Source organism: Oncorhynchus mykiss, chromosome 6 (assembly GCF_057628025.1).
Source record: "Oncorhynchus mykiss isolate SJ-2025 chromosome 6, ASM5762802v1, whole genome shotgun sequence".
NCBI classification, from domain to species: Eukaryota; Metazoa; Chordata; class Actinopteri; order Salmoniformes; family Salmonidae; genus Oncorhynchus; species Oncorhynchus mykiss.
Window position 1 is genome coordinate 50,377,501 of NC_143027.1, and position 27,917 is coordinate 50,405,417.

Below are 27,917 nucleotides of genomic sequence, written 5' to 3' on the forward strand. Positions count from 1 at the left end.
CCCCAATTTCGTAGTATCCAATTGTGTAGTAGCTACTATCTTGTCTCATCGCTACAACTCCCGTACGGGCTCGGGAGAGACGAAGGTTGAAAGTCATGCGTCCTCCGATACACAACCAACCAAGCCGCTGCTTTTTTAACACAGCGCACATCCAACCCGGAAGCCAGCCGCACCAATGCGCCGGAGGAAACACCGTGCACCTGGCCACCTTGGCTAGCGTACACTGCGCCCAGCCCGCCACAGGAGTCGCTGGTGCGCGATGAGACAAGGACACCCCTACCGACCAAGCCCTCCCTAACCCGGGCGACGCTAGGCCAATTGTGCGTCGCCCCACGGACCTCCCGGTCGCGGCCGGTTACGACAGAGCCTGGACTCTGATGGCACAGCTGGCGCTGCAGTACAGCGCCCTTAACCACTGCGCCACCCGGGAGGCCCCAGTGGGTCAGAAGTTTACATGCACTAAGTTGAGTGTGCCTTTAAACCGCTACGAAAATATCATGGCTTTAGAAGCTTTTGATAGGCTAATTAACATCATTTGAGTCAATTGGAGGTGTACCTCAATTGGAGGCATACCTTCAAACTCAGTGCCTCTTTGCTTGACATCATGGGGAAATCAGCCAAGACCTCATAAAAAAAATGATAGACCTCCAAGTCTGGTTCATCCTTGGGAGCAATTTCCAACTGCCTGAAGGTACCACGTTCGTCTGTACAAACAATAGTACGCAAGTATAAACACTATGGGACCACATGCAGCCTTCATACCGTTCAGGAAGGAGATGCAATCTGTCTCCTAGGGATGAACGTACTTTGGTGTGAAAAGTGCAAATCAATACCAGAACAACAGCAAAGGACCTTGTGAAGATGCTGGAGGAACCGGGTACAAAAGTATCTATATCCACAGTAAAATGAGTCCTATATCGACATAACCTGAAAGGCCGCTCAGCAAGGAAGAAGCCACTGCTCCAAAATTGCCATGAAAAAGCTAGACTACGGTTTGCAACTGCACATGGGGACGAAGATTGTACTTTTCTGAGAAATATCCTCTGGTCTGATGAAATAAAAATAGAACTGTTTGGCCATAATGACTATTGTTATGTTTGGAGGAAAAAGGGGGAGGCTTACAAGCTGAAGACACCATCCCAACCGTGAAGCACGGGGTGGCAGCATCATGTTGTCGGGGTGCTTTGCTGCAGTGGGGACTGGTGCACTTCACAAAATAGATAGCATCATGAGGGAGGAAAATTATGTGGATATATTGAAGCAACATCTCAAGAGATCAGTAGGAAGTTAAAGCTTGGTTCCAAATGGGTCTTCCAAATAGACAAGGACCCCAAGCATACTTCCAAAGTTGTGGCAAAATGGCTTAAGGACAACAAAGTCAAGGTATTGGAGTGGCCATCACAAAGCCCTGACCTCAATCCTATAGAAAATTTGTGGGCAGAACTGAAAAAGTGTGTACGAGCAAGGAGGCCTACAAACCTGACTTAATTACACCAGCTCTGTCAGGAGGAATGGGCCAAAATTCACCCAACTTATTGTGGGAAGCGTGTGGAAGGCTACCCAACACGTTTGACCCAAGTTAAACAATTTAAAGGCAATACTACCAAATGCTAATTGAGTGCCTGTAAACTTCTTATCCACTGGGAATGTGATGAAAGAAAATAAAAAATTCTCTCTACTATTATTCTGACATTTCACATTCTTAAAATAAAGTGGTGATCCTAAGACGGGGAATTGTTACTAGGATTAAATGTCAGGAATTGTGAAAAACTGAGTTTAAATGTATTTGGCTAAAGGTGTATGTAAACTTTCGACTTCAACTGTATGTGTGTATATTATTTGCAACAATGTATAACCTATATTCGCTTTGTCATTATGGGGTGTATTGTGTGTAGATTGGTTGAGGAAATAATTACATGTCATCAATGGGTCCGTATGGACAAGTAAAGAAAATCACTTCAAAATCACGATCGAACATTTTACACCAATCAGAGAGGCCAACATTGAAAATTATTCCAATTTTATTTTCCATGTACTTGAAAAAGCCAACATGTCAGTGCAGCCTAGGTAATATGCATATTGCTTACAGCCTCATGTCCAAACCAATGCTGAGATGAGGGAGGCACCAGAAAATGTTGCCGTACTTTAGTTAGGTTTTTAATTATATACCTATAGGATAAATGTCAGTCATGTTTGACAAATATAATGAAGGATACTTACCATTAACTTCTAAAGGCTTGATTCTGTCGACATCATCGAGGCACGATTCGTTCAGATCAAATGGTCACAAGAACAGAGAGTGAAGGAAAGTGCCTGTTGTGCACCACATCTCCCACATTGAATCTTAGCGTAGGCGGTCAGCATTTTATACTAGTAAACCTGAAACGTAATTGTTTAAAACCTGGACATTTTGTCATTTTATGACGCATGTCTTAGCCATAATGCAACCATAGAAATGTTGAGGGAATACATTTATAAACACTTTATACTTTTGAAATCAGTGTTTTTGGCTTTCATTTGGTTTTTGAAAAATCTACATTTTAAACCATTTCACCTGCATTTTATATTGGAAGTTAAGTGTTTTTTTGTGTGTGTGATAAGGGGTATGCAACTATGTGTGCAACTATAGTTTTTCTTCACACAAAATACATTAGTGCAACATATTTGGCAGAAAATCTATTTCATCATATGACAACCAGAGGTGCAACGCTATTTGGCTTGCAGCCACACATGGGTAAATAGTTTACGATGAAAAAGCAAGGATTTTGGGGAAGAACAATGCATGGTCATCATATTTGTAAGGCTTATCATAGCAAATGTAATTGGCTACATTCTTTCTAAGGTTCTGCTTGAAGTACAGGAGAAAAGTTGCCTACACATCAGTCAGTGCTGTCTGGTGATCCAATGACCAGAGATAAGATATTTTGTCAAAGTAGAGAAGTGCGATTTTGCGCAACCCTGACTGAAGCCGAACAGAATTTACAATAAGAAGCATTTTAGATCTGCATTAATAAAACTTTTTCTTTTTTTGCTTTTCATTTTCTGCATGGTGAAATAAATGCTAAATCCTACGTTAACGTGATGACCATGTCATATTAGTAGGCTAGCCCATTGCTAGTTGATGCATTTTTAGTTCTCCCTTAATTTGAAATGGGATATTTTCATCGCTGTCACATGAAACTGCTCAAGCATGGAAGTAGAATACTTATTTTCCACCATAATTTGCAAATAATTCATAAAAAAATCCTACAATGTGATTTTCTAGATTTTTTTTCTTTCTCATTTTGTCTGTCATTGTTGAAGTGTACCTATGATGAAAATTACAGGCCTTTCATCTTTTTAAGTGGGAGAACTTGCACAATTGGTGGCTGACTAAATACTTTTTTTATAGGCCCTCCAATAATCGGTCGAGCTTTAGTGTTGTGCCTACCTGGCATACGTAAACAGTGCATGAGTTTCAAGTTTGGGAATGCGTAATTGTATTTGCGTTCACTTTTGATAATGGGGTTTTCCTCAAATGGAACAATCACATGTATAGCCCACTACCATGTGCGCATTGCTGCGCTTTTAATGTGAAGAAATAGCCTAATAGTTTATCAACATTTTAAGCTAAACGTTCTGATCTGTTTAAGCTAAACATTCTGATCTGTCCACAACTAGACTATGTTTGGAATATTTATTTCTCGCACAGAATATAATAGGTCAACATTTTTACTATGGGGGATAGTAGAGTGACATAGGCTAGTGCTTTTGCAGATCATTAGGCCTACTCCTCTTGTTGGCTGACGAAACGTAAATGTGGACAGTTCTTCCAATATCTTCAATATGCTCCTCGGAATTGGATAAGGACGGACGTAGTTGCATTCCTGATGTCTGTCTCCACTTGTATGTAGCCTGTGAGAAAGATCCAATCACGTAACGGACGCTTCGGATTGCGCAGCTCACTCAGGCAGAAGGGCACAGCGCAGCACTCTGGCTGCAAAAGGCATGGATTTTTTTAGGGTTCATTACGGCCACAATGGGGATGCCGCCGTGAAATGTGAGGCCTTGTCAAGTGCATGTCAAATTGTGAATGAGAGACTATTGGAGTGTGTACAGCCTGAGCAAAAAACTAAGCAGTGCTCATGCCTTTCAAGCTACTTTTTTGAAATCATCATTTGTCTCATCATGCAGCCTTACAATGTATTAAAAATCAAAACGTAAAGCAAAATTTTTTTTAGAACTAAAGTTACATTAATAACTCTAAATTAAGCAAATGGGAGTACCTATTCCTTTGTTAACCTCTCAATACCGCGCACTCCCTCAAATATTTGTTCAATTGTATTCCTCAATCTATAAAATAATGCCACGGAATTATAAGAAATTCTTGTCTGCTAAATGAACTAGTGTAGCCCACAGCCGTTTGGCATAGCCACATCAGGACCCATCATAAGGACAACTCAGAGTATGCTATTCTTTTCTTCTGAAATAGACTACATATTCTTCATATCATGCTTATTTAGACCTGTCTAAAATAAATAATGGAGTTATTGTGAAGGTGTAGGCTATAATACATGGATTTATTAGACTTTTTAAAATGGCTTGTCGGCTGTGTGGAAGCCAAGAGATACTAAATGTGTCTATGTTAATGAACCGTTTCGTAATCGCCACAGCCCTAGATGTTACAGACCATTTTTTTTGTGGGGAAGGGGGCAAGTGACTCGAGCTTTTGGACAAGTAAAAAAAAATCGGTCCTACTTGTCCAAAGGACAGTTGGTTAAAGTGAATTCCAAGCCCGGGGGCTGAGAGAGAAATGTATAGTTGGGGACTCATGCCATAACGTGTTTTATCCTGCACCCTTTATCTGGTTTGTCTTGAGAAAAGGTCCCCCCATCCCAAAACCTGAATTTTTTGGGGTGGACGTAGGTGGCCCGAAAAACACTTAGGCTGCCCGTCAATACTTTTCTACTCAGAAAAAACCTGCCAATTGTTTTAACGCTAGAATTGGGCATAGAGGATGGTCAGTTGGCCTATTATCTGAGGAAGATGAATATCATGTGTGTGTTCCAAATGGCACCCTATCCCCTTATGGGCCCTGATCAAAGTATTGCAGTCTATATGGAAGAACATGTCAGTTGGGTCGCAGCTCTTGGCTCTCTTCACTCTTAGGTAGAGTAAATGATTCAACACAAAGTTGGCAAATGTGTGTGATGTCACCAACACCCACTTTCTTGACTCCAACTTAATTCAGTTTGATTCATGCACAGCTTGTAAAGCCCTTACATGGTTCCAACTCATCATGTTTTCAAGCCACTTGAGAGGACATTTGTGTAGGATACTGATTGAAGCCGAGGCTGTGACGCTGACCCTATACGATTCCCCCCGGGAATCTTTCCACTTGAAATGCTATCACTTCACTTCAACCACAGCTGACCATTAATCGCACTGGTATAAGTCTTTGACCAGGTGGGTGGTAATTCAGGTGCGGGGACTGTCGTTCCTGCATCTCTAAAATGTAAATATAGGTTTACTATGAAGGATCTTGTGACTAGCGTTAGTTTCAAGTATCCCTTTGGTATGAAGTCAATTACTAATCCCAGAGAATGGCATTGTGTTTTGGTTTTCATATTGTGGAATAAGTGAGGGCCTTACTAGTTTTGTCAGTTTACCATAAAACATTGAAGTAGATTTTCCCCAAGGAAGGAGTTGGCTGCTTAATATGAGACGAGATTGACATTTTTTAGAATGACAAAATCAGTTGGGGAACAGCTGACAGGAATGTTGGTATTTGCCATCCATTGTTGTTTTGAATGGCATAAGACTGATCACACAGGTTGTTTTCATCACAAAGGGAAAATGGAAACTGTAACATAAGGTTACTTTAATTTAATATTTCTAGCATTGCTCAAGATCATGAAGCTATATCTTCTTATAAAATTTAAATTTGTCATAGATTGATTTGTTGGCTATCTCCTTTCATACCAATGTTCATTAATCCCAATTCTTATTTCTCCTCTTTCTTTCTTTCTTTCTTGCTTGCAGTCTTGGGACGTTTTCTTCCGCAATGCCAATGCAGGTGCTCCCCCAGGCATGGCCCACCAGAGCCCTCTGAGCCTTGCCGGTCTCCCTCAAGCCCAGTCTTTGGCAGGGGCTCAGCCCAACGTGGAGAAGCTGGTGGAGGATCACCTGGCTGTCCAATCCCTCATTCGTGCCTACCAGGTCAGACCAGTCAGCCACCACTGGCTCTCACAGAGCTACAACATTTGAAAACAAGGACAACCATGTCTAAAGTTTTAGTATTTTAACCTTTATTTAACTAGGCAAGTAAGTTAAGAACAAATTCTTAGTTTACAATGATGGCCTACCCCGGCTGTGATACAGCCCGGGATAGAACCAGGGTCTGTAGTGAAGCCTCTACCACTGAGATGCCGTGCCTTAGACCGCTGCGCCACTCGGGAGCCAACAAGTAAGCATGCCAAGTAGTTTTACTATTACAAAACATTCAGCAGACAGAAAGCTGTGACTCTTTAACCAAAATATATTGTAAATTGCATCTAGAGTGGTGGCACACAAGATAAGAACACAGAACCTATCGTTAGTGAACTATTGTAGTCAAAGAAAATAACCCATATTGCCTCCTCGCTATTTGAGTAATCTTTACCTTTTTGAGTTTGAGGTTTAAAATTTGACGATCTTTGTTGTCTGTGAGCATAGATAAATATTTCCACAAAGTTGACCATCAGACTTAATGATACCAGCTATGCTGATAATGGACTAACATTTTAGTGATATACAGTACCTGTGCTGAAATGGTTGACATTTGAAAGCTGGGACAAAGGTGAGATGTCTGTTTTTATACCATAAAGAACTGTGACCTCATGATGTTAACTGAAATGCCTATTATAATGTGCACTTGAATGTTTCCTATTTCTATTTTGTTGTATTGTTGTGGTTTTGTTTGAAACCTTGTTTTACCATGTGACTAATGTTACCTTATTTCCAGTTGAATGGCCATCACAACGCAGATCTCGATCCTCTTGGCATCAGTTGTATAAATTTTGATGATGCCCCAGTACCTACTGGGGTTCAGAATGTCGGTGAGAAATGTTCCCTCACAGCTGTGCGAGACAATAATGAGCTTGTTTGTGTTAATGTTGCTTTCCCATTTCCTCCCTCCTTTTTCTCTCTTCTCTTTATTTTTCTTTCAAATCCCTTTCAACACTTCTATGTCTCTACACTCACACCCCTCCCCCCTCTCATCCCCACCTATCGGATGTTTTGTTCCATTTCCCCTCGGACCTGTTTCTTTAGATCCGTGGGCACCATGTTGCTCAGCTGGACCCTCTGGGGATTATGGATGCCGATCTGGACTCTCACGTCCCCAATGACATTATAACGTCCTCGGATAAACTCGGTGAGGAGAATGAGCCACTCACTACAGATCTTCCTGGCGACTGGGTAGCTGAGCAATCTGTTTGGCATGACATGCTGGTCTATGTATGGTCTACACTGACCTCTGTAAACATGTGCCCATTTGTCCCTGAAAGGGCTCCTTGCCCCTTGTTTTCCTGAAATGCCACATATTTGCATTGATGCTTTTTGACTTACTTGACTTAAATCTCTTTGCCACCTTGGGAGTATAGGGCGTTCACCATGGGAGTATCCGTGGTTCGGTTTTTGTAGTAATTTTTTTAACCGTTGGGTGGATGATTAGCCCAGATAGCTGGGCCCAATGTTATCATGTTGCTCAGCTGTACCCTCTGGGGATTATGGATTCCAGTCTGGACTCTCATGTCCCCATTTACATTATAACATCCTCGGATAAACTCAGTGAGGAGAATGAGCCGCTCACTACAGATCCGCCGTCGACTGGGTAGCTAAGCAAGCTCGGTTTGGCATGAAATGCTGGTTTTTATATGGCCTATACCGACCTTCCTCTGTATAAAGATGTCGCCATACTGTAAGGCCGCCGTTTTGCGAGCTCCGGCCAAACTTAGCTTTTTCCACATTGACGGGGCTGCAGGGGAGCGGGTCGAGAACTTCAAGTTTATTTTTGTACATTTTATTCATAAAAATGTATTTGTCTAGGCAAGTCAGTTAAGAACAAATACAATGACGGCCTATCCTGGCCAAACCCGGACGACGCTGTAATGCAGCCTGGATTCAAACCAGGGACTGCAGTGACTCCTCTGCACTGAGATGCAGTGACTTAGACCGCTGCGCCACTCGTGAGCCTCGGGTGTCCAAATCACTAAGGACTTAAAATGGTCCACAAACACTCCTTGGGAGGTTGAAAAGGTTTGGAATGGGCCCTCAAAAGTTCTACCAATTGAGAGCATCTTGACTGTTTGCATCACTGCTTGGTGTGGCAACAGCACCGCCCTCAATCTCATGGCACTACAAAGGGTGGTGCGGCAGGCCAGTACATCACTGTGGCCAAGCTCCCTGCCATCCAGGACCTCCATATCAGGAAGGTCTGGAAAATCATTTAATACTCCTGCCACCCAAGCCATAGACTGTTCTCTCTGCTTCCGTACGGCAATCTGTACCGTTCCATCAAATCTGACATTAACAGGCTGCTGAACGGCGTCTTGTTCCCCAAGCCATAAGACTGCTGAACAGCTAACAAAATGGCTACACGGACGATCTGAGTTGACCCTTGTTTTTTATTTATATTTTTGCACCATCTCTATGCACACTCAAAGGAATCTGCACACTCCACTCACACACTGATACTTCAACTCACACACCCTCAATTAATTTGCTCACACACATAACATGCACATACACTATATATACAAAACTATGTGAACACCCCTTCAAATTAGTGGATTTGGAAATTTCAGCCATACCCGTTGCTGACAGGTGTATAAAATCGAGTACACAGCCATGCAAACTCCATAGACAAACATTGCCAGTAGAATGGCCTTACTGAAGAGCTCAGTAACTTTCAACATGGCACCATCACAGGATGCCACCTTTCCAACAAGTCAGTTTGTCAAATTTATGTCATAGTAGAGCTGCCCCAGTCAACTAAGTGCTGCTATTGTGAAGTGGAAATTTCGAGGAGCAAAAACGGCTCAGCCGCAAAGTGGTAAGCCACACAAGCTCACAACGACAGCAACTGTTCGTTAGGAACTTCATGAAATGGGTTTCCATGGCCAAGCAGCCCCACACGAGCCTAAAATCACCATGCACAAAGCCAAGCGTCGGCTGGAGTGGTGTAAAGATAATCTCTATTGGACTCTAGAGCAGTGGAGACGCGTTCTCTGGAGTAATGAATCACGCTTCACCATCTCGTGGTCCGAATCTGGGTTTGACGAATGCCTGGATAACGCTACTTGCCCAAATGCATAGTGTCAACTGTAAAGTTTGGTAGAGGAGGAATAATGATCTGGGGCTGTTTGGGCTTGGCCCCTTAGTTCCAGTGAAGTGAAATTGTAATGCTATAGCATACAATAACATTCTAGACAATACTGTGCTTCCAACTTTGTGGCAACAGTTTGGGGAAGGCCCTTTCCTGTTTCTGCATGACAATGCCTCTGTGCACAAAGTGAGGTCCATACAGAAATGTTTTGAGATTGGTGTGGAAGAACTTGACTGGCCTGCACAGAGCCCTGACCTCAACCCCATCGAAGGCCTTTGGGATGAATTGGAATGCTGGCTGCGAGCCAGGCCTTATCGCCCAACAGCAGTGCCTGACCTCACTAATGCTCTTGTGGCTGAATGGAAGCAAGTCCACGCAGCAATGTTCCGACATCTAGTGGAAAGCCTTCCCAGGAGAGTGGAGGCTGTTATAGCAGCAAAGGGGGGACCAACTCCATATCAATGCCCATGATTTTGGAATGAGGTGTTTGATGAGCAGGTGTCCACATACTTTTGTTCATGTAGTGTACATGTATACTGACTCCACACACTACTCACATACAACCATCATATACACTGCTGCTACTCTGTCATATATCCTGATGCCGTGTCACCTTAACCCTATACATATCTAACTCTATCACTCCAGCATCCCTGCATATGGTAAATATGGTAATGGATTTGACCCTGTATATAGCTTACTTGCTTTCTCATGTTCTTATTTTTAGTTCTTGTGTGTTTTTGTTCCACCTAATGTTATTTTTAGTAGTATATTTATTACTGTATTGTTGGGTTTAGAGCTTGCAAGAAATGCATTTCACTGTGAATGTGACATTAAAACTTATCCGAAGTGGTAGTTGATCATTTTTCGACAATGCTCTATGATCAAGACTGTGCTTTGTCTGACCTCTCGCCCTAGACCTGTCCAGTTTGTCTGGACCTACTGGGAGTTGTCTCCCACTGGCATAGCTCTGAGCGGTCGTTGAGGTACACAAGCCCTCTTACCACGACAAAGTGACAGTCCGAAAAGCATCAATACAAATAGCAGTTTCTTAGGTACCACTTCTTTGTAGGACAGATCTGTACTGTATGACTTCTCTGTCTGCAGGCAGCCAAGCACAAATTGAAATGAAAGTTAAATGCTGTTATAACTATATTGTCTGGAGTGCTCTGTTTAAGTTCACATACAGTAGCCTTCTTGAGTGACACCGCTACATCCCCAGTTTGAAGCCAATGTTGCATCACTTGTTTTAGTGACATGATTTAAGTGTCCCATTACACTACTGTCTATCAGTGGCGGGACATATTTAGAGTTCTCCTAGATTTTCTGGCGTATCTCCTAAATCTACTAACCATCTTGCTTGACTGGACCACATTCTCCCTCACATTACTCGCACCCTTTCTTGAGTATGGCCAAAAATCCCCTCTTTTAATCTACTTCTCAGTAAAAATTAACAGCTATTCAACGCATTTGTAGTTTCCTTCTGAAGTATGGTATAGGGGGACAGGAGTTTTCTCTTCTGCCAACTATAACTTTTAGGCCTTAGTTCTTACTGTTCACAACAACAGCTACAGTATGACTCCTAACAGTAAGATATTAACTGTTTGGAAATCACCTTCAACTTGGATTATAAGAAAAAAGGGGAGGGAAGGGACATTTCTATGAACCAGCATACCGCTAAACCTTGTACCCCTCTTCTTGTTTGTGACTGAATAGTCTAATTAGTGGTGCTCTCAAGATCTGTATACTTTCTGCATGTCTGATGGTTATTAGTTCCAGTACAGCACGTCTCGGTCTGCATGGGACATTTTTCAGTTTGGCTGTGATCCGGGTGTGATGTTTGTGTTTGTGCATTCTGCAGCAAGGCAGGTACAGCATTTTCTAGATGTAATTTGCACTTAAAGCTGTGTTTGCCACCCTTGTTGTGGTTGGTGCTGCGCTGTCGCTAGAGTTCAGAAGCAGTCAGTCAGTGGTGCTGCTGTGGTGATTGACGTTGTGAGGGGGGGATTCTCGCAAACAAATCGAAGTTAAAAGAACAAGCCAGTGGTCTAGAGGTCTAAACCGCTGCCTCCGGCACACGTCTATAGTGTCTGCATAAATTTGAATCCGGCCTACTGCCCTTTGACACAACCTCCCCGATCTTTCCCTACTGTCGTCCTCTCTTTATAAAGTGCCATAGGTGTTTGTTCGCAGCGGAGGGCGCAGCTGAAATTTTACTTTGCAAATGCCAACCCACCACCATGTGTGGTGGGAGGGTCCCAGGTGGTTTCTGCCTTCCCTGGCTGCAGAAATCACGATGGTGGCCTCTGGTATGCAGAGACGGTGGAAACATTATCAAACCATATCTGTGTTACATTCACACAAGCAGTTTTCCATAACTAGGTAGCTAGCTATGGTCTTTCAAGCTAACTTTGCTGTGTTTGCTTTGTTATCCACTCGGCATAGCTAGCTAGCTAAATGTAGTTAGTTGGAAAATGCCAAAATCAGCTTATGGCCGTCTGGAAAACCATTCACTAGCTTACGAGTCGTAAATACAAGTTGGAATCATCTCTGTACCCAGAGTTATTCAACATGCTAAAATCTAATGTCTCCTACTAAGGAAATTACTTCGGCAGTACTTTAGCATTCTCAACAAGTTTGAAACGCATGAATGGACGTATTTCGTTGCTCCGAGTTATACAAGTTGTATTTTGGAAAACTGACTGGACGTACACCTGGTATTGGCAAGCTAGCTAGCAGCCTACTTTGTTGTTGGTTACATCTCACCGTATATATATTTTTTATCACATTTAGCATTTAACTTTAGCCATAGTTAGCTGGCATCGTAATGTTCCATAAATGTGCCTACTTAGCTTATTTTGCTAGTAGCAAATCCCATTTTGTTTAACTAACTATCAACACACCTAGTGGGTTTACGGGAAGTAATCAATTAAATAGTGCCAAGTCATGTTAGCTACGTACGAACACACATCACCGGCAAGAGATACTAGTGGCGCCAGTAGTGCCATTTACTCTGAGTGTGGTAGGCGAGAACTCTGCTTCGCTGAGAGTATAATTCGAGAGAACGACTTCTTATTGTCTGCGAGAACCACCCAAAGTTCCACTTCGATTCTAGTTTGCTGACCCCTTCAATGTGTTTTGAGTAGTGGTAGAGATGACCCTGATGTCCATGATGGAGAATGGGGGCATGGGTCACTAACCTTTTCCGGGTTTCTCTCCCCCTGATGCCTCCTCCAGACCTGGCATTGTTCAAGGACCGTCTCAGTATTCTAACTGTCGGAGGTATGGTAACACAAGTCTCCCTGTAGTTTTGTCCCTTTCTCTGTGCCTGAATATTTGCTTTTTGTATTGTTTGCGTAGGAATTTTTGCTCTATCTTTCTCACATCTTTTTTTGTTGGCTTTTCAGTGGAATACACTTGATGAACAACTGCTAGTGTTCTCGTTGGAATGTTTGGTTATTTATCACATGATCGGATTCTAAGCCATCAGCTGCCCTGAAATAAAGGAGAAAGTTAGAGCCTCTCTCTAGCAGCCCCAGTGTGTGGGTGTCGGAGAACACGACCATCTTAAGACAATAGGTTTCTCTATATGTCAGTGTACTCCTTTAGTGCTTTCCTGTTGTAGATCTATCTGAGTAGACAGTGTTGGAGTAGTAGGCAATAGATAAGCGTATTTCAAACTACAAAAGTGTTTAGTGTAGTGGTACAGTACCTAGTCACATTCCTCTCAAACGGTGGTGAAATTTGGTTACATTATCTGGCAGAATATTTGAACCACTGAAAGTCCCAGTTGGATTGCAGTTAAAAAATTAATGATACATTTATTTTCATGTAAAACAACTTTGTTTCAGAATCAGATTGCATGTCACATTTCAGAGCTGACAAACATTGGGAGATATATACACTCGGTTGTCAGTTTATCAGGTAAACGCATCTGAATTATTTGGGGCATGGAAACATTGCTCAATTGGTATCAAGGGACCTAACGTGTGCCAGTAAAACATTCCCCACACCATTACACCACCGCCACCAGCCTGTACTGTTGACACCGGCAGGATGGGGCCATGGACTCATGCTGCTTATGCCAAATCCTAACTCTGCCATCAGCATGACGCAACAGGATCCTTGATTTGTCGGGCCAGGCAATATTTTTCCAAGACTCAATTGTCCAGTGCTCGTGATCGTGTGCCAACTGGAGCCACTAATTGTTGTTTTTCGCTGAGAAAGTAGAATCAGGTGTGGTCGTCTGCGGGAATAGCCCATCTGTGACAAGGATCAACGAGTTGTGCATTCCCAAATGCCGTTCTGCACACCACTGTTGTACTGCGCCGTTATTTGCCTCTTTGTGGCCACCCTGTTAGCTTGCACGATTCTTGCCATTCTCCTTCAAAATAACATCCACTAGCTGTTTTTGCACAGGACTTCCTTCCTCTGACTGTATGTTTTTTTGTTTGTTTCACCATTCTCGGTAAACCTTAGGTCAGGTTTCCCCATCTGGTGTCCTGTGGGTGATTTTTATTTTGCCCCACAGGTTTTAAGCAAAAACAAATTAAATTATTATTTCAAATAGTTTTAACATAAGACTGTAAAGACACCAGCAAATCAGCTCAAATGTTTATTTAGGATTAAGTAAAATAAAAAATCTCCTCAATCTACACACAATACCCCATAATGACAAAACGACACTGTTCTTGATGACCTTCAATGCTGCAGAAATGTTTTGGTAACCTTTCCCAGATCTGTGCCTCAACACAATCCTGTCTATGAGCTCTATGTACAATTCCTTTGACCTCATGGCTTTGGTTTTTGTTTTGACATGAACTGTTGGACCAAATCATGTCCAATCAATTGAATTTACCACAGGTGGACTCCGATCAAATTGTAGAAACGTCTCAAGGATGATCAATTAGAACAGGATGCACCTGAGCTCAATTTCAAGTCTGATAGCAAAGGGTCTGAATAGTTACGTAAATAAGGTATTTCAGTTTTTCTAAATAAATGTGCAAAACAAATCTAACAACCTTTTTGCTTTGTTATTATGGGGTATTGTGTGTAGATTGCATTTCATCAATTTTAGAATACGGCTGTAACGTAACAAAGTGGAATAAGTCAATGGGTCTGAATACTTTTCGAAGGCACTATTATTTATTTATTTGTTTGTTTGTTTGTTTATTATAGTGCCTTCAGAAAGTATTCAGGTGTTCTAAAACTTTTCACTGTGTGTGTGCGTACGCATATTCACTACCGGTCAAAAGTTTTAGAGCACCTGCTCATTCAAGGGTTTTTCTTTATTTGTACTATTTTCAACACTGTAGAATAATAGTGAAGACATAAACTATAAAATAATACATATGGAATCATATAGTAACCAAAAAAGTGTTAAACAAGTCAAAATATATTTTATCTTTGAGATTCTTCTAATAGCCACCAATTGCCTTGATGACAGCATTGCACACTCTTGGCATTCTCTCAACCAGCTTCATGAGGTAGTAATTAATAGTTAATTTGTGGAATTGCATTCCTCAATGCATTTGAGCCAATCATTAGTGTTATAACAAGGTAGAGGTGGTATACAGAAGATGTCTCTTTGGTATAAAAGCCCAAGTCCATATTATGGCAAGAACAGCTCAAATAAGCAAAGTGAATCAACAGTCCATCATTACTTTAAGACATGAAATTCAGTCAATATGGAACATTTCATTAACTTTGAAAGTTTCTTCAAGTACAGTCGCAAGAAACATCAAGCGCTATGATAAGACTGGCTCTCATGAGGACCGCCACAGGAATGGAAGACTCAGAGTTACCTCTGCTGCAGAGGATAAGTTCATTAGAGTTACCAGCCTCAGAAATTGCAGCCCAAAAAATTGCTTGACAAGAGTTCAAGTAACAGACACATCTCAACATCAACTGTTCAGAGGAGACTGCGTGAATCAGGCCTTCATGGTCGAATTGCTGCAAAGTAACCACTACTTAAGGACACCAATAAGAAGAAGAGCCTTGCTTGGCCCAAGAAACACACGCAATGGACATTTGACCTGTTTAATTGTTTCCTTTGGTCTGGAGTCCAAATTGGAGATTTTTGGTTCCAACTCCTGTGTCTTTGTGAGACATGGTGTGGGTGAACGGATGATATCTGTATGTGTATTTCCCACTGTAAAGTATGTAGGAGGGGGTGTTATTGTGTGGGGGTGGTTTGCGGGTGACACTGTCTGATTTTATTTAGAATTCAATGCATACTTAACCAGCATGGCTACCACAGCATTCTGCAGCAATACGCCATCCCATCTGGTTTGCGTTTAGGGGGAGTATCATTTGTTTTTCAACAGGATAATGACCCAACACACCTCCAGGCTGTGTAAGGGCTATTTGACCAAGGAGGAGAGTGATGGGGTGCTGCATCAGATGACATGGCCTCTACAATCCCCTGGCCTCAATGAAATTGAGATGGTTTGGGATAATTTGGACCGCAGTGTGAAGGAAAAGCAGCCAACAATTGCTCAGCATATGTGGGAACACCTTCAAGACTGTTTGAAAAGCATTCCAGGTGAAGCTGGTTGAGAGAATGCCAAGAGTTTGCAAAGGGTGGCTATTTCAAGAATATAATATATATTTAGATTTGTTTAAAAAAATGTTGGTTACTACATGATTCCATGTGTGTTACTTCATAGATTTGATGTCTCCGCTATTATTGTACATTGTCGAAAATAATAAAAATAAAGAAAAACCCTTGAATGAGTAGGTGTTATAAAACCTTTGACCGTGTGTGTATATATTAGGCTCTTTCCTGTTTCTGCATGACTGTGCACATAGCGAGGTCCATGCTGAAATGTTTTGTCAAGACCAGTGTGGAAGAGCTTGGCTGGCCTGGGCAGACCCCTGACATCAACCCCTTTGAACGCCTTTGGGATTAATTGCCGACTGTGAGCCAGTTCTAATCGCCCAACATCAGTGCCTGACCTCACTAATGCTCTTGTGGCTGAATGGAAGCAAGTTCCCGTAGCAATGTTCCAACATCGAGTGGAAAGCCTTCTCAGAAGAGTGGAGGCTGTTATAGCAGCAAAGGGGGGGCCAACTGCACATTAATGCCCATGATTTTGGAATGAGATGTTAGACGAGCAGGTGTCCACATACTTTGGATCATGTAGATTGTGTAATGTATATTTACAATACATGACCAAAAGTATGTGGACACCGGTTGGACGTACTGCCAAAACGACGTTGGAGGCAGCACATGGTAGAGAAATTAACATTAAATTCTCGCAACAGCTCTGGTGGACATTCCTGCATTTAGCATGCCAATTGCACATTCCCTCAACTTGGGACATCTGTGGCATTGTGTTGTGTGACAAAACTGCACATTTTAAAGTGGTCTATATTGGTCCCCATCACTAGTTGCACCTGTGTAATGATCATGCTGTTTAATCAGCTTCTTGGTATGCCACACCTGTCAGGTGGATGGATTATCTTGGCAAAGGAGAAACGCTCACTAACGGGGATGTAAACAAATTGGTTCACAACATTTGAGTGAAATAGGCTTTTTGTGCGTATGGACAATGTCTGGGATTATTCCATATCAGCTCATGAAACATGGGACCAACACTTTACATGTAACCTTTTATATTTTTGTTTCTATGTATAATCAACTCCTTACTCATAACATGCATCCAAATGCTGTTGATGCTTTGTTTTTGGAAATGTACACTAAAGCTCTTGTGCTTGGTGTAAGATGACATACTGAAGAAAAGCAGGATTCTGCCTCAATAATGTTTTGAATATTTACATCTCATTAATTTAGCAGATGCTCTTATCCAGAGCGACTTACAGGAGTAATTAGGGTCAAGTGCCTTGCTCAAGGGCATTTTTCAGCTAGTGGGCTCTGGGATATGAACCAGCGTCCTTTTGGTTACTGGCCCAACGCTCTTAACCGCTAGGATACCAGCCACCCTGCGACAATAAAATCATCACCCACATCTGAGTGCACCTCTGATGCTTTTGCACTCCTGCATGATTCTTGGGTCCAGACTAATGCGAGGCGATGGCTTCCATGGAACCCCCATGATACACAATGTATTTAGATGACGTGTGCCGTCAGGCTGGTGATGGCAATGACCTGGTCATAGGGGAGCCACGTCTCTCCACTATGTAGCGAGGGAGTGTGTATTCCTTGCAGTGTGCTGCTGTCTGTGGCGTTTAGGAACAGCCATATTGTTGCCTTGTGGGCTGGCAGTGTTGGTGTTGGAAGTGAATTTGCTAGTGAGTGTGCAGAGTCTACAAGAAGCTGCTCTCCATGTCCTTGGAGAAACTCTAGTTCTACTTGTCAGGTCAGCTAATTGCTGTTTTTCTTCTGATGTCTCAGCGTTCTAGGATACCCATAGTTTTTCCTGCCTCATGTCCAGTCATTTGAAGCTTTGTTCTGTCATTCAACTTATTCTTCTTTGCGTGGATACTCTTTATCACTCAAGTCTCCATCATTGACACACACGCTTTCAGTAACACACATGAACAAACCCACACACACATTTTTCATTTCTCTTTTCTTTGAGCTATTCTCTATTCTATTTAATATAATCCCTATTACTGCCAACCTTTTCTAGCTGGAGCTATTAACATTTATTAAACTCTCATTTCCTGTATTACCAATACTCACACATCCATTTCCTACTCCATAGTTGTTAATTTTGGGATTGCAACATTGTTGCTTTTCTCTTGTTTTTTTGAGGCAATCAAATAAGATTAAGTGTCTCTGTTTATCTTAGATTGCCCTGACTTCTATTTCATTACCTTTTTTGGCACCAGCATTTTAACTAGTGTCACCTCTACCATAAAACAACAATCAATTGAATTACAGTTATCCTCCTGGCACATAGCTGCCACACTACAAATTCCGCTCATGACATCTCATGCTTTCTTGACTGCCTCAAAAGATCTCTTTAATTGGCTTTTATCTCCTGGAGAATCTAGTCCCCATAAAAATATGGGGAAAATCTAAATTGTTAATTTTAAGCAGGCATTGACGTGTGTGTGGCTGGTTAGGTGTGTTTTCACCCCACGCTTGCATTGTTGGTTAGAGTTTTAACACGTTCATGTTTCCCCTACCAGCTATTGTTTGCCTGGTGAGTGTTTTAATAACAGATTTTCAAAGTGTCTGTACGTTTTGTAGAGAAGGTGCTAATCCAGGGTAGGCTAATATCTTTGAAGAACATAACCTAAAGTGGATATCTGCTGACCTAAAACTGGGGTAGCCTTCCATTACTTCATTGACAATCTGCGTATTTTAGATGCTATCACCCACTCCATACCCTCTCTTTAATATGCTTTCAACGCAAATCAACAGAAATCATGGCCATATACCAGAGAAGCACTGAAACCATAGAGACATGGGCTCAGACTCATCACCGGAAACACCATTTTGAAATTAGCTTTGTAAATGTAAATGACAGTTACACATAAAGGCCTACGTGATTCACTGGATCTTAAAGTGTAGAAGAACATTGATCATTTAAATTATATTTTTCCTAAGTCATGTACATTCTGCTATACCTTGTAAATACCAGAATAGTGACTGTTTACATCTGTGTTAAGATCACAATGACGCATCTGTCTGCCACCTCCTTTAGTTCAGGAAGGGCAGTTTGCTTGATAATTCCACTTTAGAATAGATAACATTTATCGGATTGATAATAGTACTCTTGCTTCAATGACACTAATGATATTTTCTTGTTTTTTCTTTCTTTTTTTGGACTCCACAAATATACGGTGCTTGTTTTTACCCACTGCTCCCCTCTGCTCATGTCTCACCCCTTCATTTACTTTTCCTATCCACGGTGTATCCATTCATGTTGCATGCCTCCACCTTTGTCCTGTTTGTTTGCCTGTGATGCTGCACCACATTTGATTTTGCTGCATTGCCTCCATGTTGCTGTTATGGTGCCATCAACCATATGGCATATTCCTGTGTTTTCATCCATTGCCCTCCTTTTTTTCCCTACATCCTAATGTCTCTGCTTGTTTTGTTGTTTTGTTTTCTTTCATGGGGAATGTCTTTGTGGCCTACAATCTTTCCCCTGTTTCTGTTTGCTTTGTGTTTTCTCCTCTGTGCTAACTGTCCCCGCATCTGCCCCCCTCAACCCCCGCCACCCCCTCCCTCCTGCCACTCTGCCCTTCTGGATGGTCTGCTGCCCCTGCGTGCTGAACAGGCTTTTATGGACTGGACGAGTCGGATTTGGACAAAGTGTTCCGCCTGCCTACCACCACCTTTATCGGGGGCACTGAGACCGCCTTGCCCTTGAGGGAGATAATCCGCCGCCTGGAGGTATCCAAACTAAACCGCACACACCGGTCTGTCTCTCAAAGAAGTTGGGTTCTTGCCAATCGTTTGTCTTGAACGAGTGAAAAGTGTACATTCAGGCTCATTTTCATGGTCAGTGACAAGACACGCTGTCCCATTTTTTTCAGATGGCCTACTGCCAGCACATCGGGGTTGAGTTCATGTTCATCAATGACCTAGACCAGTGCCAGTGGATCCGGGAAAAGTTTGAGAAGCCCGGCGTCATGCAGTTCACCCTGGAGGAGAAGAGGACCCTGCTGGCCCGCATGGTTCGCTCCACCAGGTCAGAGCCACGCCCCCCAAAAAAGTTCCATCCCCCACGTACCTCTCAAATAATATAAATGAATCAAATGCATTTATAAAGTCCTTTTCACGTCAGCAGTTGTCACGAATTGCTTTCACAGTCCACCTTGTCATAGTGCTTGCCCAGATTTCAGTCATTGCAGGGCTCTAGACTGCGACCATTTTGACACATTTTATGACCCTTTGACTTAGCTGTGCAAGTGAAAACATTTATTGGTCTCATCGACGCGAGCTGCACATTCTACATGCTCACCTCACTCCAACCTTAGTATTTTTTAAGCTACTGAAACCATGATTTGGTCAACCAGTGATGTGCGTTATCCTCATGATTCCTGTAGTGAAAGTCTCTGTAATGCCTGTTTCTCTAGGCCTGCTGCTGTGAAGAGCGAGCCACTCACTCCCCCTCCCCAACACTCTGGGATAAAATAATAAGTGGTTCTGCTTGTAGGATATGATGTTTTAAAATCCAATTGTGGGAAAAGCACAGCTTTGGAAGCAGCTAGGTTGTCACGATAAGGACAAAAAAATGTAATTGCTCAAAATAACACTGCGATTTCCATCAACACACTTGTGTCGCCAGGATAGTGGGTTAGATTCTTGGTACACCCATAGTTAAGTGTATGCACACGACTGTAAGTTACTTTGGATAAGCGTTTACTAAATGGCAAATACATAAACTCAGCAAAAAAAGAAACGTTCTCTCACTGTCAACTTTATTTTCAGCAAACTTAACATGTGTAAATATTTCTATGAACATAACAAGATTCAACAACTGAGACATAAACTGAACACGTTAAACAGACTTGTGACAGAAATGAAATAATGTGTCCCTGAACAAAGGGGGGTCAAAATCAAAAGAAGCAGTCAGTATCTGGTGTGGCCACCAGCTGCATTAAATGCTGCAATGCATCTCTTCCTCATGGACTGCACCAGATTTGCCAGTTCTTGCTGTGAGATGTTACCCCACTCTTCCACCAAGGCACCTTGCGAGTTCCTGGATATTTCTGGGGAGAATGGCCCTAGCCCTCACCCTCTGATCCAACCGGTCCCAGACGTGCTTAATGGGATTGAGATCTTGGCTCTTCGCTGGCCATGGCAGAACACTGACATTCCTGTCTTGCAGGAAATCACTTACAGAACGAGCAGTATGGCTGGTGGCATTGTCATGCTAGGATGAGCCTGCAGGAAGTGTACCACATGAGGGAGGAGGATGTCTTTCCTGTAACGCACAGCGTTGATATTGCCTGCAATGACAACAAGCTCAGTCCGATGACGCTGTGACACACCGCCCCAGACCGTGACGGACCCTCCACCTCCAAATCGATCCCGCTCCAGCCAGAGTACAGGCCTCGGTGTAAAGCTCATTTCTTCGATGATTCACGAGAATCAGACCATCACCCCTGGTGAGACAAAACTGCGACCCGTCGGTGAAGAGCACTTTTTGCCAGTCCTGTCTGGTCCAGCGACGGTGTGTTTGTGCCCATAGGCGCCGTTGTTGCCTGTTGAAGACCTGCCTTACAACAGGCCTACAAGCCCTCAGTCTCAGCCTATTGCGAACAGTCTGAGCGCTGATGGAGGGATTGTGCGTTTTTGGTGTAACTCGGGCAGTTGTTGTGTCCATCCTGTACCTGTCCGCAGGTGTGATGTTTGGATGTACCGTGCAGGTGTTGTTACACGTGGTCTGCCACTTCGAGGACAATCAGCTGTCCGTCCTGTCTCCTTGTAACGCCGTCTTAGGCGTCTCACAATACGGACATTGCAATTTATTGCGCTGGCCACATCTGCAGTCCTCATGCCTCCTTGCAGCATGCCTTAGGCACATTCACGTGGATGAGCAGGGAATCTGGGCATCTTTCTTTTGGTGTTTTTCAGAGTCAGTAGAAAGGCCTCTTTAGTGTCCAAATTTTCATAACTGTGACCTTAACCTTTCTTAGTGCAGGCCTCGACAAGATTCCGCTGAAAAGGCAGCTCGCAAAATAAAAAAATATTTATTAGAAATATGTAACTTTCACACATGAACAAGTCCAATACAGCAAATGAAAAATCTTTTTAATCTACCCATCGTGTCCAATTTCAAAAATGCTTTACAGCTAAAGCAAAACATATGATTGTTAGGTCATAGCCAAGTCGAAAAAATACACAGCCATTTTTCCAGCCAAAGATGGGAATCACAAAAAGCAGAAATAGAGATAAAATTAATCACTAACCTTTGATGATCTTCATCAGATGATACTCATAGGACATCATGTTACACAATAATGTATGTTTTGTTCGATAATGTGCATATTTATATCCAAAAATCTCAGTTTACGTGCAGTAATGTGCAGTAATGTTTTGATTCCAAAACATCCAGTGATTTTGCAGAAATATTCATAATAAACATTGATAAAAGATACAAGTGTTATTCACATAATGAAAGAGACTTCTCTTTAATGCAACCGCTGTGTCAGATTTCAAAAAAACTTTACAGAAAAAGCATGATCTGAGAACGGCGCTCAGAACCCAAAACAGCCATAGGAATATCCGCCATTTTGGAATCAACAGTTAGAAGCAACACCATAAATATTCACTTAACTTTGATGATCATCAGAAGGCACTCCCAGGAATCCCAGTTCGACAATAAATTACTGATTTGTTCCATAAAGTTCCATCATGTCCAAATAGCCACTTGTTGTTAGCGTGTTCAGCCCAGTAATCCATCTTTATGAGGTGCAGGCACTTCATCCAGACAAACTCGTTCCGTTACAGACCTTTAGAAACTATCTTTAGGATGTTTTTAACATAAAACATCAATAATGTTCCAACCGGAGAATTCCTTTGTCTTCAGAAAAGCACTGGAACGAGAGGTAACTCTGTTGGGAGCGCACGTCATGAGACCGAGAGCTCTTATGAGCCCCTCCTTTATAGTAGAATCCTCAAACCATTTTCTAAAGATGGTTGGCATCTAATGGAAGCTGTAGGAAGTGCAACTTTATCCATATCTCAATGTGTACTCGGTAGGCAAAGCTTTGAAAACTACAAACCACCGATGTCCCACTTCCTGGTTGGATTTTCTCAGGTTTTCGCCTGCCATATGAGTTCTGTTATACTCACAGACATCATTCAAACAGTTTTAGAAACTTCAGAGTGTCTTCTATCCAATACTAATAATAATATGCATATATTAGCATCTGGGACAGAGTCGGAGGCAATTCGCTTTGGTCACGCTATTCATCCAAAAGTGAAAATGCTGCCCCCTATCCCAAAAAGATGAATTTCCTGTCTGTAAGATGTTAGTATTTTAATATGGCTTTTTCTTTGCAACTCTACCTAGAAGGCCAATATCCCAGAGTCACCTCTTCACTGTTACGTTGAGACTGGTGTTTTGCGGGTACTATTGGAACTTGTTCAGTTTGTCTGTTGTTGAATCTTGTTATGCTTAAAAAATATTTACACGTGTTAAGTTTGCTGAAATTAACGCAGTTGACAGTGAAAGGACTTTTCTGTTTTTGCTGAGTTTAGGTAGATAGTGTGTGTACAGTTGAAGTCGGAAGGTTACATACACTTAGGTTGGAGTCATTAAAACTCGTTTTTCAACCACTCCACAAATTTCTTGTTAACAAACTAAAGTTTGTCGGTTAGGACATCTACTTTGTGCATGACACAAGTCATTTTTCCCAAAATTATTTACAGACAGATTATTTCACTTATAATTCCAGTGGGTGAGAAGTTTACATATACACTAAGTTGAGTGTGCCTTTAAACTGCTTGGAAAATTTCAGAAAATGATGTCATGGCTTTCTCTCAAGGTATCTCTCGCTTGAATCCATCTAGTAGGGACATCTTGGATTAGTTTGTGGTTTGGCAGCTCCAGCATCTGCTGTTTTGTCTTGAAAACATGTGCATCAGTTGTGCTTTTATGAAAGAAGGATACCACCTTCCTGATCTTTGCTAGGAGGCGAGAGATTGGATTCACTGACATTGCTTTTTGAGATGCTAGATTAATGACGTGAGCAAAGCATCTTATCTGTGGCCCCAGTCCAGCTAGTGCAACTGCATTTACAATATGTCTAGTGTTGTCAGTGGTCACGGGAATCGTTACATTATCCCCCTCCAATTTCCACACTGCAACTACTTCCCTTAGCTCTTCCCCGAAGTTTACACTGGTGTGACTACTCTCATGGGGACGTGTTTGAAGGACATGGCTTTTTATCTCCCACTCAGCCGAAATCAAATGAGCCGTTACAGTTAGGTAGCTCTAGACGTCCAACTGTCTGTTGTTAGAGCAACAGACTTTGTTTCTGACAACTCGCTCTCAAGTCGTTATTTTGTTTTTTGTATAAAGCAGGTATTTATGTCTGGGCAAAATGTGTGCGGGAAGGAATAGTGAAGCGTGGCTCGACCACTTTCAACATATTTCTGAACCCTGCATTCTCATTCTCTGTGTGGGGAAAGCAGTGAAGAGACGGGGAGATCAACAATTTCCAGGCTCAGGGACATGTACTAGTCTGTGGTGACCTAAATGCCAGAACTGGAAAAGAACTCAACACACAAACACCTACATGGAGGTGACAGCATTCCCTCTTCCATATGCCCCCCTAGACACAACTACGACAACATAACCAATAAAAACGGTGGTAAAAAACAATGGTAAGCTTTGAGGGGACTCCTATGGTAGGTACACCTATAGCTCATCGCTTGGCAGTAGTACTGTAGACTACTTTATCACTGACCTCAACCCAGAGTCTCTGAGTGTTCAGTCAGGCCACTGACACCCCTATCAGATCACAGCAAAATCACACTCAACTTGAACAGAGCTGTGCTCAATCATGAGGCTGAATAATATTAAGAAATGCTATAAATGAAAGGAAAATAGTGTGGAAATCTACCAAACTATTCGGCAACAACAAATTCAATCTCTTCTTGACAATTTCCTGGACAAACAACACAAAGAATAATCTATCCAAAATGGAGATCTATGGGTAAACCACTTTTCCAATATTTTTGGCTCTATAACAAAGAACAAACAGCAAAAACATCTACATGATCAAATACAAATCTTAGAATCAACTATTAAAGACTACCAGATCCCACTGGATTCTCCAATTGCATTGAATGAACTACAGGAAAAAATGCAAAGCACTCCAACCCAAAAAGGCCTGTGGGGTTGATGGTATCCTAAATGAAATGATAAGATATACAGACCACAAATTCCAATTGGCTATACTTAAACTATTTAACATCATATTCACTCTGGCATCTTCCCCAATATTTGGAAACAAGGACTGATCACCCCAATCAACAAAAGTGGAGACATATTTGACCCCAATAACTACCGGGGGAAATGCATCAGCAGCAACCTTGGGAAAATCCTCTGCATTATCATAAACAGCAGACTTGTACATTTCCACATCAGACTTGTACATTTCCTCAGCAGAAACAATGTAGTGAGCAAATGTCAAATTGGCTTTTTTGCAAATTACCGTATGACAGACCACGTATTCACCCTGCACACCCTAATTGACAAACAAACAAACTAAAACAAAGGCAAAGTCTTCTCATGCTTTGTTGATTTCTAAAAAGCTTTTGACTCAATTTGGCATGAGGGTCTGTTATACAAATTGATAGAAAGTGGTGTTGGGGGGAAAAACACAGTACAAAATCTATGTACACAAACAACAAGTTTGCGGTTAAAATTGGCACACAAAATAACTTTCATTCCAAATGGCCCGAGGGGGTGAGACAGGGATGCAGCTGAAAACCAACCCTCTTCAACATATATCAACGAATTGGCGAGGGCACTAGAGAACAGTCTGCAGCACCCAGCTGCAGTCAAATGTCTACTGTTTGCTGATGATCTGGTGCGTCTGTCCCCAACCAAGGAGGGTGTACAGCAGCACCTAGATCTTCTGCACAGATTGTCAGACCTGTGCCCTGACCGTAAATCTCAGTAAGACAAAAATAATGGTGTTCCATAAAAGGTCCAGTTGTCAGGACTACGAATACAAATTCCATCTAGACACTGCTGCCCTAGAGCAGTGGTTCCCAAATTGTTTATAGTCCCGTACCCCTTAAAACATTCAACCTCCAGCTGCGTACCAGTGTCAGCACACTCTCAAATGTTGTTTTTTCCCCATCATTCTAACATTTATTCAACATAAGAATGCATGTGAGGTTTTTGTCACAACCCAGCTCATGGCAAGTGACAAATAATATTTATTAATAATTTTGCTCTTTATTTAACCATCTTACATATAAAACCTTATTTGTTCATCAAAAATTGTGAATAACCTAATGAGAAGGGTGTGCTTGAAAGGATGCACATAACTCTGCAATGTTGTGTTGTATTGGCGTCTCAGTCTTAAATCATTTTCCACACACAGTCTGTCTGTATTTAGTTTATGCTAGTGAGGGCCGAGAATCCACTCTCACATCGGTACGTGGTTGCGAAGGGCATCAGTGTCTTAACAGCGCAATTTGATACTCTGAGCGCAGCCCAATCCAGTGGCTTCTGATTTCATTCCGTTTTCACAGAACCGCTTGCTGCAATTTCGATGAGGCTCTCTTGTTCAGATATCGGTAAGTGGACTGGAGGCAGGGCAAGAAAGGGATACCGAATCCAGTTGTTTGTGTCATCTGTTTTATATTTTTTATATTGAGAATTATTTTTTTAATGTTTATTATTATTATTATTTATTTAACCTTTAACTAGGCAAGTCAGTTAAGAACAAATTCTTATTTACATAAGATGGCCTAGGAACAGTGGGTTAACTGCCTTGTTCAGGGGCGGAACAGCAGATTTATACCTTGTTAGCTCAGAGATTCGATCTAGCAACCTTTCGGGTACTGGCCCAACCAATTCTTTTAGGATCGTGTAGGCCTATTCCAATAGAGAACATATGCAGGTTTTTAATGATATAATCCTTTATCCTAGCCCTATAATACATGTATTTATATTTATAACATTTTATCTTAAAACCTAATCATTCCGATTTACATCGGCAAACAAGGGCCGCACTATATAATAGCTTTTAAGTCATAATATACCCGACCTCTACAATTAGGACATATCATATTAAACAAACAAAGTACCTTGGTATTTCTAATGTACAATCTTCAAATTAAATGCAAAAAAAAATTAGAAAGAGAAGAAAGTCAGCCTTACCCATCCTCGCCTTCCCCTAAATCGAAAAACCTGATATTACTTCCATATAGTTCAAAGTTCCATGTTGCCTAAATAGAAAAAGGATAAGTTCATCATACCCATTCTGCATTACCATAAATCCAACCTTGTCCACAGTTCCATAAAGCATGAATAAAAACAACAAAAAAGTTGTTAATGCAAAAAAAAAATGTTTCTGTATAAAAAAAACTCTATCCATATTTGTCCTGTGTAATGTGGTGTAAGTATGTATCGGGGACTACTTCCGCAGGAGATAGCTATCACTCACAACCACTGCTTCTCTGCTCTGAGCCTTTTGAAGTGGGGTACAGGGCACTTCGTCTCTCCACTATTTCATGAGGAAATGGTTCATTAATAGAGAATGGGGTGTTTTTCAATTCTCTACCCTGTTGCAACAAGGCAAATTTCATTTTGTAGTGGGTTAGCATAGCTACGATCGGACGGGGCCTTCCCTCTACTCTGCCACCATCTGGTGTGCTCTTTGAAAATCAGTTGTTTGCACCTGTTCGTCCGTCATCTTGAGATTACGTTTCATGAACACCCTGACTTTTTCCTCCGTTAACTGATTGTATTCATCCTCCTTTTTTCCCATTATAACAATATTATTTATCATACTTCTGCACTTTAGATCAAGTAATTCGGCTTTCGTTTTATCATACCGTAGCCTCTCTGTAGTGTCTTTTAGGGAGTCCACAGTAGTTTTCAATATATTATTTTACGCTTGTATTTCTTCCATCATTGTATTACTGTAATCCATTCCTGTTTTTAAGGCCTCAGCC

General features: G+C 41.9%; 1 protein-coding gene across 7 annotated transcripts in view; it reads left to right on the plus strand.

Moving 5' to 3' along the window:
- ogdha (oxoglutarate dehydrogenase a) overlaps positions 1–27,917 on the plus strand; it is a 72,864-nt gene that overhangs the window by 29,944 nt on the left and 15,003 nt on the right. For 2 of the 7 annotated variants that reach the window (XM_021606719.3, XM_090238152.1), the window contains 5 exons: positions 6,022–6,198; positions 7,291–7,393; positions 12,584–12,628; positions 19,543–19,658; positions 19,802–19,956. In XM_021606719.3, the coding sequence (XP_021462394.1) occupies positions 6,022–6,198; positions 7,291–7,393; positions 12,584–12,628; positions 19,543–19,658; positions 19,802–19,956 (596 nt within the window). Of the gene's footprint in view, positions 1–6,021; positions 6,199–6,982; positions 7,077–7,290; positions 7,394–12,583; positions 12,629–19,542; positions 19,659–19,801; positions 19,957–27,917 lie in introns of all 7 variants that reach the window. The other 5 variants (XM_021606721.3, XM_090238153.1, XM_021606722.3 and 2 more) reach the window with 3 other exon arrangements.